The 13,363-nt window shown below is 46.0% G+C and overlaps 1 protein-coding gene across 1 annotated transcript; it reads right to left on the bottom strand.

Annotated features, from left to right (window-relative positions):
- Positions 1–6,120: 6,120 nt before the first annotated feature.
- On the bottom strand, positions 6,121–13,363 carry CKAP4 (cytoskeleton associated protein 4). Its single transcript, XM_072353181.1, has 2 exons — positions 12,519–13,363; positions 6,121–9,132 (listed from the first exon to the last, which is right to left on the bottom strand). The coding sequence occupies exons 1-2, from the start codon at positions 13,245–13,247 to the stop codon at positions 7,801–7,803; spliced, it is 2,061 nt and encodes a 686-aa protein (XP_072209282.1). The 5' UTR covers positions 13,248–13,363; the 3' UTR covers positions 6,121–7,800.

Raw genomic sequence — 13,363 nt, 5'->3', positions numbered from 1 at the left:
GGCTGCAAACACCCAACGGCTGAGGGAGGATGAGGTCAGGGCTTTCTCCAGTCCTGCCACCAACCTGCCTGCAGTCACTGGAAGGCTGCAACACGCTTCTTGTAATCCTGCTTGAGCACTGAATGCATTCAAGTACAGAGGAATTTTTCGAGGGTCTAGGAGGTTATTATCATCTCAGTTAAGGATCACCTCTCTCTAAGGATTCAGACTCCAGCAAATGTTAATTATCCTTCCATCAATCTCATGTTCATGAAAGCCTTGTAAGGACTATTTTTAGCTGTATAAATATCTCCTTCCTGAATGGAAAAGCTTTTGTTCCTCTTGCATATCTTATTTTTCAATGTTAAGCACATTAGATAGAACTGAGTTTCTTTTCTTTCTCAGAAACCATCTCAAGAATGTACAATATTTAATGAAATTGCTAAGAACAATACCATCTTCAGACGTGAATATATGATGTTAGAAATCTGGAATGAGGATGAAACAAAAATGATCACAGCAGGGTGCTTGAAGTCCATGTTTAATCCTACAGAACGTGCCACTGAGAGAGCTGGTTGGTGCCCAGAGCATTCCAGCAGACAGGTGCCCCTAAATAAGCTTTCTCAACCAGAGCTGTTGGGGGAGGGCTGAACCCTCTGGGGTGCGAGTGACAATGGCTCCATTCACTGGGGCACTACCTGTGATGCCTCAGTGTCACTCCTGTGTAACAGGAGTAGTGGGATCTCTGAACCCACAGCTGAATGGTACCAATGTAGCATGTTCTGCTCACAGCTCCAGGCAGCTGGTGAGGTATTAGTACAGGCTGCCCATGGAGGTGGTGCAGTCACCGTCCCGGGAGGTGTTCAGAACCGTGTGGATGTGGCACTGAGGGACGTGGTCAGTGGGCATGGTGGGGATGGGCTGGCAGTTGGACTAGATGGTCTTAGAGGTCTTTTCTAACCTTAATGATTGTGTGATTCTATGAAACAAAAGCACAGGGATGGCTGACCCTCAGTGAGCTGTTTACTCTGGAGCATAATGATGAGCATTGGGCCATCTCTACTGTTTTTGTTTGCAATCTTTTGAACATAAATAGTAAATGTGCACTAGGGCCCAGTCTGCTTCCCTAAGAGCATAAGCCATATTTGTTTAAACCATAGATCATAGTACTCTGTATTCCACACTTTGATAATTTTCTTTTGCTTATGTGCCCAGGCACAGAGAAGCAGACTCCAGAAAGGAAAGCCTTGCTCAGAATGAGAAGTTCTGGTAACTATTAGGTATTTTGGTTAGCTGCTCTGACACACTTGTTGGGGAAGAGAGGATTTTTGGAGCTTTAGGTACTGGAAATCATTGCTGGGTTTATTACACATTTTCTATGTGGCTTTGGGCGAAGTGCTTTGGCCTTAATTTTATACCAGAGAAGGAAATGGAGTGTAGCTATTGACTTCAGAGAGATCTGGATTGGGACCCTTGCCTCACCAGGACTTTTAAGTTTCTCATTTGTATGTAGGAACCATAAAGGTGTGGTTTGCAAGTCTTCATTGTAGACCTGCTATTTTCCATTTACAGACCTTGAGCAATAAGGTCATTCAGGTGAGGCAGCTTGGGCTGCACAGCTCTGATACAGTCTGCTGCCCAGTACAGAGCTCTGGCTCCCATGCAGACCTCTTGCAGGCTGAGTCTCGCTCCCTTTTGCAGAGCGTTTGGGGTTTCCAGGGCTGGGAAATGAGAAATATCCTGGGAACTGCATTGTTTTCTTTTCACCTGCCATAAATTGCTGTCAGTTCACTTGTTTAGATGATGCCTCTTGCAGTGCTCTCCATAAATGTGCGGCTCTGTAGTGGCTGACGTTTAAAGAGCTAATATGGCTTGAAGCTTCAGATTATTACTGTAGAGCAAATAACATTTAAACATTATATTCTGTATCTCTTGGCACATATATATTTATGGGAATTTTGGTCAGAAGGGAAAAAGGAAAAAAAAACCCACAAAATTATTAGAACCTTGTTTACAAGCCAGAGCACTAAAAAAATTGTGAGAGTTTCAAGGTAAACCTGGTTCTTTCTGTGCTTGTTATGTTTTCCATCCTTACTCATCAGTGTAGGACTCCATCCCAACCCCAGTCTAAGCGGTATTGACAGGAAAGGATTATCCACAGGAATCTGACATATTTACATCTAGAGAATGCCAAGGGAAAATCTTTCTGAGTGGAACAAAGCCGGCCTTATTTGAACCAGCTTCTTCCTCTGCAACTGTGAGGGACACCAGGGCGGGGTGCAGGAGTTAACTGGCTGATAAATATTTCATGCACTAATTTCTTCTTAAGAGGATATGTTGGAAAAATAAGAAATCACTGCTTTGGTTTTTATTCCTCTCCGAATGAAACTGGAATCACTTGACAAAAGACATGTGGCAAAATGCTGAGCTGAGCTCCTAGAGAGCATCATCGTGGAAAAGATTTTGGGATGCATCATTTGCAGCTCCTTATCAGCCAAAGAACACCTGTTCCATATGTTCTCATACATAAAAAACCAGAGCCCTGGGATCTCTTTGTCTTAGGTCTAGCAGGCTTAAAGACGTGATGCTGCATTAACATCAAATACCTCTGGATTTTAGCACTTGCGTTATAAATGTCAGAATCATCCAATTCTGCTCTTATAAACAGATTCCTGAGCTCCAACTATTGGGAAGACAGATTATTTTGGGAGCTTGCAAAATGATTTACACCAAGAGATTCTGGAGAGGTTTTGCTACTTGAGCCAACAGAAAATACACACTGCTTTGGTGTGCAGGGTAGAATTATTTTGAGCAATTCTGCTCACCATTGGAGCAAAGGGACTGTTTGATAAAGGAATGGATTTGCATGCTCTTTGAGCATTTCCTATCTGGATCTGCAAATATATGTTGTGTAAATATTGTGACCCTGCACCTCTGATGTCTGTGAACACCAGCTCACTGCTGGCAGAGGATGGCAAGGGCTAACGTGCATGCAGGAAGGGCAGGATTTCAGCAACGTAGGGTACTTTGAGGACCGACAGGGATGAGCATCCTGCAGTGTTAAATATCATATTCCAGTTAACATTAAAAGCAAAATGACTACAGGTTTCCCATCCCGAAACACCTATAAACAAAGCAGCTGATGGCACAACGAATACATCAGAGACCAGTTATTAGCAAAATGGGCAGAATAAGTACCAGTGGGGGGAGTACTGCAGACCACAGGGGAAGAGTAACACTGTACATCTGCCCTGTGCTATTCCCAGCACAAGCCCTTAAAGTTGCAACCTGGGGAGGTTCACCGGAAAGCAATGGTTACCCTGCAGCTCTCTGCTGCCTCTGTAATGTCCTTATCTCTGCCTTGCTGCATTTCAGCCCCACATCACCCCCTCCACAATAAGCAAATGGGTCCTTTCTTTCTTCAGAACTACTTTTTACCTATTTGAGAACTGTACTATTTGTTTCCTCCCTTTTTTTTCCCTTCAGCCCCTCCACTGTTTTCAAGTCAAAATGAGCACAGCTGTTCAATCCTTTTTCTTCACAAACCACTTTACCTCTGATCATCACTATCTTTCTCTGCCAGAGCCTTTCCTGCTGAGCCACACCTTTCCTCAGTCTCTGCAAGGGGGAGAGGATATCCTTAGCAGTGCTGAGCAGAGCAGAGGGCCCACACTGCAAGTTTTTAGGCAGTCCTGGTGTTCGCACATCTCAGTAAGCCTTTTTTTCCTGTAGTTGTTTAACTTTTCTACAACTCTGTTTATCCTACCAGCTGAGTTATGTCAAATAAAATGGTGAAAAGATTAAACCACTAATCTGTGTTTCAACAAAACTTCTAACATACGCATCCATGCCACCAGTAATTCTTGCTGTTATACGCTATTTCACTTGAGACAGTGGTCTAATCCACACTGGGAGAAGTCCAAGCACCAGCACCCGGTTTACCTCCACCCAGTTTGTCAGACAGGATACGGGTGAGCCCTTTTAAGTCGAACCAAGCCCTCAGTGCCTGGGTCTAATGGCTTCCCCATTTGTAAGATAAGAGCTGAAAATAAAGACAAATGTTAGTGAGCTGATTTGATCAATACCTCATCAATCAGCTGGACAGTTTCAGCTGAAATTTGTTACTGAAACAGCAGTTCATTCATGAACAGCTACTAATGTAAAATAACATTGGCAACTGATTATGGATTGACTGAGGCTGCCTTCTCTTTCATTGAGAAGTGTAAAGACAATGGTAAAAAGCAATGCTAAGACACAGTGTGCTCTTTGAGCATTTATTAGGACATTAGGAAATATTTGTGCTGCGTGAAGCTGTCAAGCCAAATACAAAAGCTGGACCTGAGCTATGCAAAAGGGATCTTTGCAGCTGTGCCTGCCTCCAGCCACTTTATTTATGAACAATTATTCTTACTTAGTGAAATAAATCATTTCAAAAGTTTGCCACAGAAATGAAGTTACTAGATGCATAACTAGTTGCTTTTCCATTTAACCTCTGAGGTCTAATGTGGCCTGGCCATGTGGCTGGCTTTAAAGTGTCATTATGCTCCCTCCTTAGGAGGATACTACCTTTCAAAGCCATTACACGGTCTTGAATACCTCCCTGTCTTGAATACCTCCCTGTCAAAAGGCTGCACTGATTCTCCTTTAGTAGGAAGGGTTTGGGTGCTCCCCTGTTTTGTTGAACACATACGTAGCCTAATTACATGTATTACCTATCTATCTCTGTGAAGTGGACCTTGGGAACTCTCAGGACATGATGATGCCAACACTAATAGAAACATCATGGATCATTTGACTTGGAAAGGACTGTTAAAAGCCATCCAGTCCAGCTCCCCTGCAATGAACAGGGATGCCCACAGCTAGATCAGGATGGTCAGAGCCTCTCCAGCCTGACCTTGGGTACCTCCATGGATGGGGCCTCCTCACTGAGCAACCTGTTACAGTGCCTCACCAACTTGACTATAAAAATCATTTTCCTTATGTCCAATCTAAATCTTCCCCCTTGTAGTTCAAGCCCATTTCCCCTTGTCTTCTCATAACTGATCATGATAAAACGTCTGTCCCTTGCCTTCTTACAGACCCCTCTCTCAGGCCACTCTCAGGTCTCCCCGGATCCTTCTCTGTGCTGAACAGCCCCAGCTCTCTCAGCCTGTCCTCTCAGTAGAGGTGTTCCATCCCTTGGATCATTTTTATGGCCCTCTGGATGGACTCCAACAGGTCCATGTCTCTCCTGTACTGAGGACTCCACACATGGACACACTACTCCAGGTAAGGTCTCACCAGCACAGAGTTGAGGGGCAGGATCACATCCCTCACCCTGCCAGCCATGCTTCATTCGATGCCGCCAAGGATACTATTGGCTTTCTGGGCGCTGAAGGCACATTGTTGTTTCATGTTCGGTTTGCTGTTCACCAGCATCCACAAGTCTTTTTTGGCAAGGCTGCAATCAATCCTTTCATCTCCCAGCTCATACTGATAATGGGGGTTGCCACAACCCAGGTACAGATCTTGTGCTTGGATATGTTGAACCTCATGAGGTTCTCCTGTGCCCACTGTCTAGGACTCTCTGAACGGCATTCCATCCCTCAGGCATGTTGATCACAGCACACAGCTTGGTGTCATACACAAACTTGCCTACTGCCGATGTCATTGGTAAAGACACTAAAGAGAACCGGTCCCAGTACTGACCCCCGAGGGACACCACCTGTCACTGGTCTCCATCTGGACATTGAGTCACTGATCAAATATTATGTAAGTCCTTTCTGTACATTATTTCTGTTCTACATGCTTTGGGCATTAAGAAAGTCACACCAATGGCACTGCTGGTGGCATCCAGCCTCGCATGCATTCACTGCATTCATCACATACTTCTCACCTTGCAACTATCATCCTAAGCTCCTGAGCATTCTAGACAACACCGCAGCACTGATAAGGCTCGAAATCCATCTTCAAGAATTCCTCTGTAAGCACAGCAGCTAAACTACCTCCAGTAAAAGCTGAAAAGTCAAGGGCTGTGCCCCTCCTCAGTATAAAGCTCTGGTGCTTCCCTCAGGCCCTTTCCATTTACCCACTGGGAACCTCTTGGCAAACGTTACATTAAGAAAGCAGCAAACCAGAAAAAGAAAAAAAAAAAAAAAAAGTGCAAAGAATATTCCAAACATTTATTATGCATTAAAAATACTGCAAACAAGCCATACAGTTCATTTCACAGTAACCTAAAGAACGTTGTTCAAGAACTTGAGAAGTCAACAAAGAACAGTGCAGTTCAAACAGTGACAACAGTTATCTTAATGCCATGGGTCCCTTTCTTCGCCAGCAGTTCTTTCCTGTTTACAGTGTGAACAACACAAGATACAGCTTGCTATCTTACGTAGCTAAGAGAACTCCCTTTCACCTGTGCTGTTCCCACAAACAGACCACTTTAGAGAAGTGCTATTCCTAGGAATGATTTTCCTAATGTAGCCAAAGTGCAGGCTGAGGTGGGCACAATGCACACAAGCCAGCGGTGGTCCCTGTTTTCAAGATATCTATGTGCAGAACCCTGTACCAAATCTTCAGAAGTAAACTTGGAACAGAGGGATATCCTTTCTGAACATACAGAAAACTAAAAAAGTTCAATGTGAAAGTGGTTTTGAAACGAACATAAATACCTGGAGCACTGTGATACCTTGTCCCCTCTCTCAATCAGTTAGAGGAAGTATCCTTCATAACTGATGCCCTGGGCAGATACCCGGGGAAATCAGTCATAAGGAATTGGCTCCAAGTTCAGGTCACTGTCAGCTGTGTGAAAACTTGGAAACGTATATACCTTAGAAGCAATTCTGCTGATTTCATGCTGATTTCCCCCCTTTTGTGTTGTGAAGTGTATTATTATTATTAGCATGCTTGCCATACAGGGAACATGACAGCCGCAATTTCAGTCCTCTTTCCTCATCTGTGATCATTTTTACAGAAGATTCTGTATCATGGAGTCTTAGGTCTCTATGAGAAAGAAACAGCCCAAAAATACACAAAGAATTACTGTACCTTCTTTGCAAATGTTCCTTCTGAGCACCAGTCTTTTGCACCAGCAGCTAAAAGATGCCAGTACAGAAGCCCACAAGCAATTAATCTCTCCAGCCATATGGTGGAGCACCTCTCTTACGCCTCATGCCCAAGCAATACTACTTCATAACATTCCTTACTGGAGGTCCAGCTTATCCATTAGTTCCATGGTACAATTTCAGGGCACAAAGAAATGGACTCTACCTCAGCTGATAGCTGGTGAACTGACCCCGTGGCTGAGCCACAACTACAGAAACAAGTGACTCGCTTCAAAGCTGGTCATGGCGATAGGTCTCTTCATTCGACAGGGTGATAGGTTTGTTCATCTGCTTTTTAAAACACATTTACGAGTCAAATCCTCGGTGCATATGGTTGTACACTTTTCATACCAGAATAGCTGTGGTCCTTTGGTGTGGGATTTCTAATGTCATAGTGTGAAACACCTTCATACCGTTAAATATGTGCCCACGCTGATGAGGCTGTAGTGCCTTAGTTACACCACTACAGTTGCAGTGGTACAACTTTACAGAGAACAGAAGCACTTAGAAACTCAACCCATAATTAAACTCATGTTTTCTCAAAATAAAACAGAAAACAAAACAAAACAAAACAAAACAAACAACTACACAAAAAGAGAAATAAAGGAAACAAGCAGAACTGTCTCTATTATTAAAGTATTCTCTTTGGAGGTATCAAATTGCTTTTAAAAAGAGTAAAAAACTGGGCATACAAAAGCTATTTTCTTTAATCCAATATATGCACAAGGAGCACTGCTGCCTAAACTTTTTCATGTATTTTTTCAACTTTCACAAACAATCTTTCCAGATCATTCCTCAGGTCGTCTATAGAGCTCTTGACAGACTCCAGGTTGTTCTCATTATTCTCAATTTTCACAGAGTAGGAGACTAAACTATCCACTGCAGTTCTGATCATTTTCAAATCAGAATCAACCTGGCTGACAGAAGATCTCAGTTCATCCACAGAGCCTTCCACAGAATTAAATTTTTCGAGATATCCTTGAGAATGTGCTTGATCCACCTGAAGACTTCCCTGATCCAACAATATACTAATTTGCTTCTGGACATCCTCAAGAGCACCTGAAGATGGCAAGTCACTGATACTTCTTCTCAAGTCCTCTACATCATTGTACAGCGAGGTCTGGGATTCACCGAGATTTTTCAGAACGTCTGAGACTGAAGTTATGTCCATGTCTGAGATTCCCTGAAGACCACTCATGCTTTGTTCTAGAGTACTGAGCTTGTTGTCATATTCTGCTTCCTTAGAAAGGAACAATTGTAACTTTTCGCCATGCTGAGAAGCAATAGAACTTACAGACTTCAAGCCCTCTTCTATGTGTCTCAATCGAGACTCCAGTCCTTCGCTGTTGTTTTCAAAAGTTTCTAACGCTTTTCTAAAGAGTTCGTTTTCTTTCCATTTGTTGAGCTCAGCTTTAATACGCAGTAAATCTTCATCAAGTCTTTTAATGTCACCAGGGAGATGCGTAATAGACTCCTCTGCTCTCAGAACTTTCTCTTGTAAAGCCTTTAATGAGAGGTGTTCAGTGTCCGCAGCCTCTTTGAATTTCTCGTGCTCCTGCTTGAGGTTGACTAACTCTTTCACTTCAGTATAAACATCAGACTCCATGGAGTTTATTGTATTCTTCAAGGTCTCTATGTCTTTTTCTTTGGTTTTCATGGATGCTTGCATCTCACCAAAAGCGTCCTTTAGCACCTTTATTTCATGCTTATACGCATCTGCTTTTTCTAGTGAATCAACTTTTGCTTTCATATTTTTTATTTCGTCTTGGCTCCTTTGCTGGACTTCAGTGAATACAGCAATGTTATCGTTGATAGACTTGGTTAGCTCCGTTAGTCTCTCTTCCACTGTGTTTTCTAGTGATGTAAAGTCTCGTTCCCTTGCATCCTTCACCATGTGGATGCCATCAGACAAGTCTTTCAAAATTTCATTTTGCAGCTTCTGAAGCACGTCGCTGATCCGATTAATTTCATTCTCCCCTTGCTTAACCGCCTTCTCAGTAACCTCCTGCTTCTGCTGAGCAATTTTCATCATGGATTCAAAATCTCCAAAGCTGGCTTGAAGGGAATGCACCTAAAACAAAAATCCAGATGGTTAACACAATTTTATCCTTACTTGTATCCTTATAAAGATCATGGTGGCCCTTGCTACCATACTAAATGATCACTTCGTAGTCCCCCCATGCTCCCTACCTGAAATCACCCTACGGCATACAGATACAGCATCTAGAGCCTTACAGATCCATATACATACCCTCCACTGAGGACCCTTGACCTCACTATAGATTACTATATATATTACTATAGATTATAGATACTGCTATAGATTATCCAGGAAACCCACGGCAGTAAAAAATCAAGCTCAAGCCTCCAGAGTTTGCAACTCTACCCCTGAGCCACCCTCTATATGATTCCTGTGGGCTGCAAGACTTTACTAAGGGAGAACACAAAACAAAACAAAGAATAAGCACTAACTCGCATGCACTTCTGAATACAGAACAGCTGAGATTACACTCTACCAGGATATTAAACCTGAGGTCAGTGCCTTAACATGAAAGAAGTTTCAAAGCAGGCAAGAAAGTATAACTGGGAAAAACTAAGGGAAAAGGAGAGCTGGAAATGGCTGGGGAATTGAAGTATAAATCATGACAATTTGCTGCTCCTGGAGACCGATTTTTCTTGTTAACTAGTTTTTAACATAAAAACATAGAAAAGCTTCATTGTTCTAAATAAGCTGTACCTGATTATGCATACACAAACACACTGCTAGTGAGCGGGGGTGCATGCATGTACATGGGCTGAGAACAGAGGTGTAGCAGCAGTCAAAGGGACTGACTAACTTCTGTCTCAGGTTAACACAGCAAGTGATTACCACTGGCTCAGGCACGCTATGAAGCTTCTCAACTACAAGAATTGTATTTATTGATGTTCTAATGGCAGCAACAGGGAAGAGGGCAAGGGGTGCGTGGCCACCAAGCTCATCTGCTCTCATATTTGCCCAGGCACACCAATGGGAAAGAAAGTGTTACTTAATTTTGGGGCAGAGTAGAATACTGGTCTCAAGGCGGCTGAGAAGTCTTTGTGTGTGTGTGTGTGTGTGTGTGTTGTACTTTTTTCACGTTTGTAAAGTAAACACTCCTACTGGCTGCAACAGGAATCAATCACGAACAAAATACCTCAAGGCTTTGGCAGGACGGCAAGTGCTGAGTAACGCGTGCTACCTTGCCTCATGCCTATGGCTGAAGGGTATATATTTAATCAGTCATGCCACATGTGCTGCCATGTTTACTGATTAGATACACAGCTGGAAAGGTGGTTTTATTTTATAAATAAAAGGAAATTTATTTTACATATTAGAAAGAAAATTTTTTCAACTGAGAATGGCTCTAGCAGTTCCCAGTCAGTCTCCGAGCCTAGAAATTCATCTCAAAACACTTAATAGACTTAGTAAAAAGAAAATAAGATTTTTGTTTCTATTTTTGCAAAACTAAACCCAGGACCAAGATATTAAGGGAAATCCACACAGTGAAAGGACCGTAGGCTTCAGCCATGCGACTCGCCCTTGCTCCAAAGGATCCCTGAAGTTTGAAGAACACCCATAAGGATTACTTCCTTGACCCTCTCTTCTGTAAAAACTTTTGCAACAACTTTGCATTCCTTACACTTGTACTCTCTCATGCTCATACATGAAACAAGAAATGAATGAAAGTGGGGGCAAACTGCAGGCAATACCACCACACATATTGCAGTTGGGCAAGAGCCATTCCTCTGACTCACCAGCCTCACTTTCATTACACCTTGACTGCCATTCACTCTTTTTTCCACACAGAGAGTGTTTTCCCTATCAGTATAGATGGAGTTCAGAGAGCGGGGAGAGCACACTGATGTTCTCCTCCCATCTTATGAGGGAATTTATTTTTCTCTGACAAAGCCAAACCATCAAGTTCATATTTTTAATTAACTGCCTTCACACGTCAGCCTTAGAAAAGCCACCAGAAACGGGCAGAGGAGGTATCTCTGAAAACTGCTATATTCAAGTCTAGAATTCCACATCATTTCCTTTTTCCTCCTCCTGCTGATGCATAAAGCAGATGAGTTTATATAACACTCCCGACAAAAGCCTTCTGCAGTAGAGAACTGAAGAGGAAAGATAGCTCCACCCAGCACCCTCTACGTACAATGCAGGACCCCACACACGTGTACAATGCCGAAAGAAAGCCTGTGCTCCTCTCCTTCAAGTACACTCTTCAGTAAATGCAGCACAAAGCCACAAAGCTTTTGAGGGTTATACCGAAACTCTGCTACCTCCTTCCCCCACCACTTACTCTTGTATTAGAGGGTCTCACCTCAGCCATCTGTTACAAACAGGCAAGCGAAGTTTTGGTTCTCTTTCAAAGCATCTATTTATAATCTTACTCTATATACCTATCTCACAGAATATGCAAAAGATACCTGAGGTTATCTGCAGCAATGCAGAGACAGGCAACAAATAGCACCCTTTAGTAAGCTTGATGGGCTTACAATCTGCTTCTGAAATGCTAAGACCCTGCACTCTTACATCCATTTCCCATCTCACAGGAGTCTTCTGTTCCCTCCCTGTGACAGACCTACGGCCAAGGCTGATCCTACAAGTTCCTGGCCCACAGGGAGCCAGGCACCCACAGGAGGCGGCTCCCAGCAGTTAAGCTGGCACAGGAATTTTGCCTGCCTTGATCTTGGCCCTAACTACACACACTGCCTGCAAACCCACTGCACTACACCCCAGACAGAAGCCTGATATATATTTTAATTTGATTACATGCTTTCACGTTCACCATGTCATTAAGGTCTTAAACACCCAGGGACAGATCCAGACGGGCAGTGCCATTTGTGAAGCTCTGGCTCCAGGGCTAATAAGGCTCAAGGGAAAAAATTCAGGAGTGTTTCCTCTGAGTCCCTCGAGCCACACCCTTTGTCAGCCACTCTACATCTCTGCTGCGATGCTGGCCATCCCAGCCCTGCTCTCCGGGCTGCAGACGGCAGGAGCCGGGCAGCTTCTGTAGCTGGAGCAGTGCTTGCGGCACGGCTCTGCAGCTCCACTGGAGACCTGGGGTCTGTGCGCAGCATCGCAGCAGCTCCTGCCACGTCCACATCCACGTTCAGCCGTACTACTGACACCACCGGCCTTGGCGCACATCGGCCGCGTCCAGCAGGCTCCCTTTTAACTTCGCGATGGTAGGGAACGTGGAAATCCCGGCAGCAGGGTCCGCTCTCCCACCACCACGTCAGCGTGCCGGCTGTTTTATATAAAATGGCTTCGCACCGAGCAGGCTAGAGGGGCGGATTCCTCGGGAGGCCCCGCGACCACCCCTTCCAACACCACGACAGCATCCTCGCGGACGAGGCCCGGAGGCGCACCCCCTTCCCGCACACCCGGCGTCCGCCTCGGTGCGCTCGCCCCCCGCCCGCCGCCCCTGCTACCTTCTGCACCACGGCGTCCAGCGTGGCGGCGAGCTCTTGCCGCTGCCGCCCCGAGGCCTCCCTTTCGCGGGCGCTCCGCCCGACCTCCTCCCGCAGCTGCCGGACGTACCAGCCGGCGGGCAGCGCGGCGCCCAGCACCACGGCGGCGCCCAGCAGCAGCGCCCAGCCGCGCCGCGGGCCGGCTCCGGAGCGGCCCCCTCCGCCCCCCGCCCCGGACCGGCCGCCCCGGCCGTGAGACGCCGCCGCCGCCGGCTTCTTGGCCGCCGCCTCCTCGGAGCCGCCCGGCTGCGCGCCCCGCTCGTTGGCGGCGGCGGGCGGGCTGCCCCCCTTGGGGCCCCGGTGCTTAGCGGCCGACATGGCGGGACGGGGCCGACCCCGTGCGCCGAGCGAGAGCGAAGGAGGCTGGAAAGGAGCGAAGGCGGGAGGAAAGGAGGGAGGGAAGAAGGGAAGGAGGCCGCCGCCGCGCGATGGGGCGGGGGTGCCGGCCCGGACAGCGCCCGCTCCCCGCCCCGCCCCGAGAAACCGCCACGCACGCGGGGCCGGGCCTGGGCCCCCGCGGGGCAGCCCGCCGCCACGCAGAGGGAACCGGGCTGCCACGGGGGGCGCGGGCTGCGTGGCCATCCCCAGCCCCGATGGAACGCGGCACCGAAGCCCTGTGCGGGCTATAGGACAGAGCGAGCTGCAAGGAAGTGTAGGTGTGTCAAAAACACACCTCGAGTTCGTCAGCATCGTACCTTTCTGAAGTTCCGTTTGCGCTGGTGGTAGCAGTTAGCATAGGGACTGTTGGCTGATAGGCACCCAACTGCTCTGCCAGCTCAATGGAAAATGTAAGGATGTTCTGGGCG

This window comes from Excalfactoria chinensis, chromosome 1, assembly GCF_039878825.1.
Source record: "Excalfactoria chinensis isolate bCotChi1 chromosome 1, bCotChi1.hap2, whole genome shotgun sequence".
Taxonomy (NCBI): Eukaryota; Metazoa; Chordata; class Aves; order Galliformes; family Phasianidae; genus Excalfactoria; species Excalfactoria chinensis.
Note: the sequence above shows the minus strand (reverse complement) of the source record. Positions and strands in the feature narration are given on the sequence as shown.

Bases quoted from the DNA above. Each gene is read 5' to 3' on its own strand.
- CKAP4 (XM_072353181.1), bottom strand. From the start codon at position 13,247: ATGCTGACGAACTCGAGGTGTGTTTTTGACACACCTACACTTCCTTGC. The intron at 9,133-12,518 runs GTAGCAGGGGCG...TTTTTGTTTTAG, and splicing joins TGGACGCCGTGGTGCAGAAG to GTGCATTCCCTTCAAGCCAG.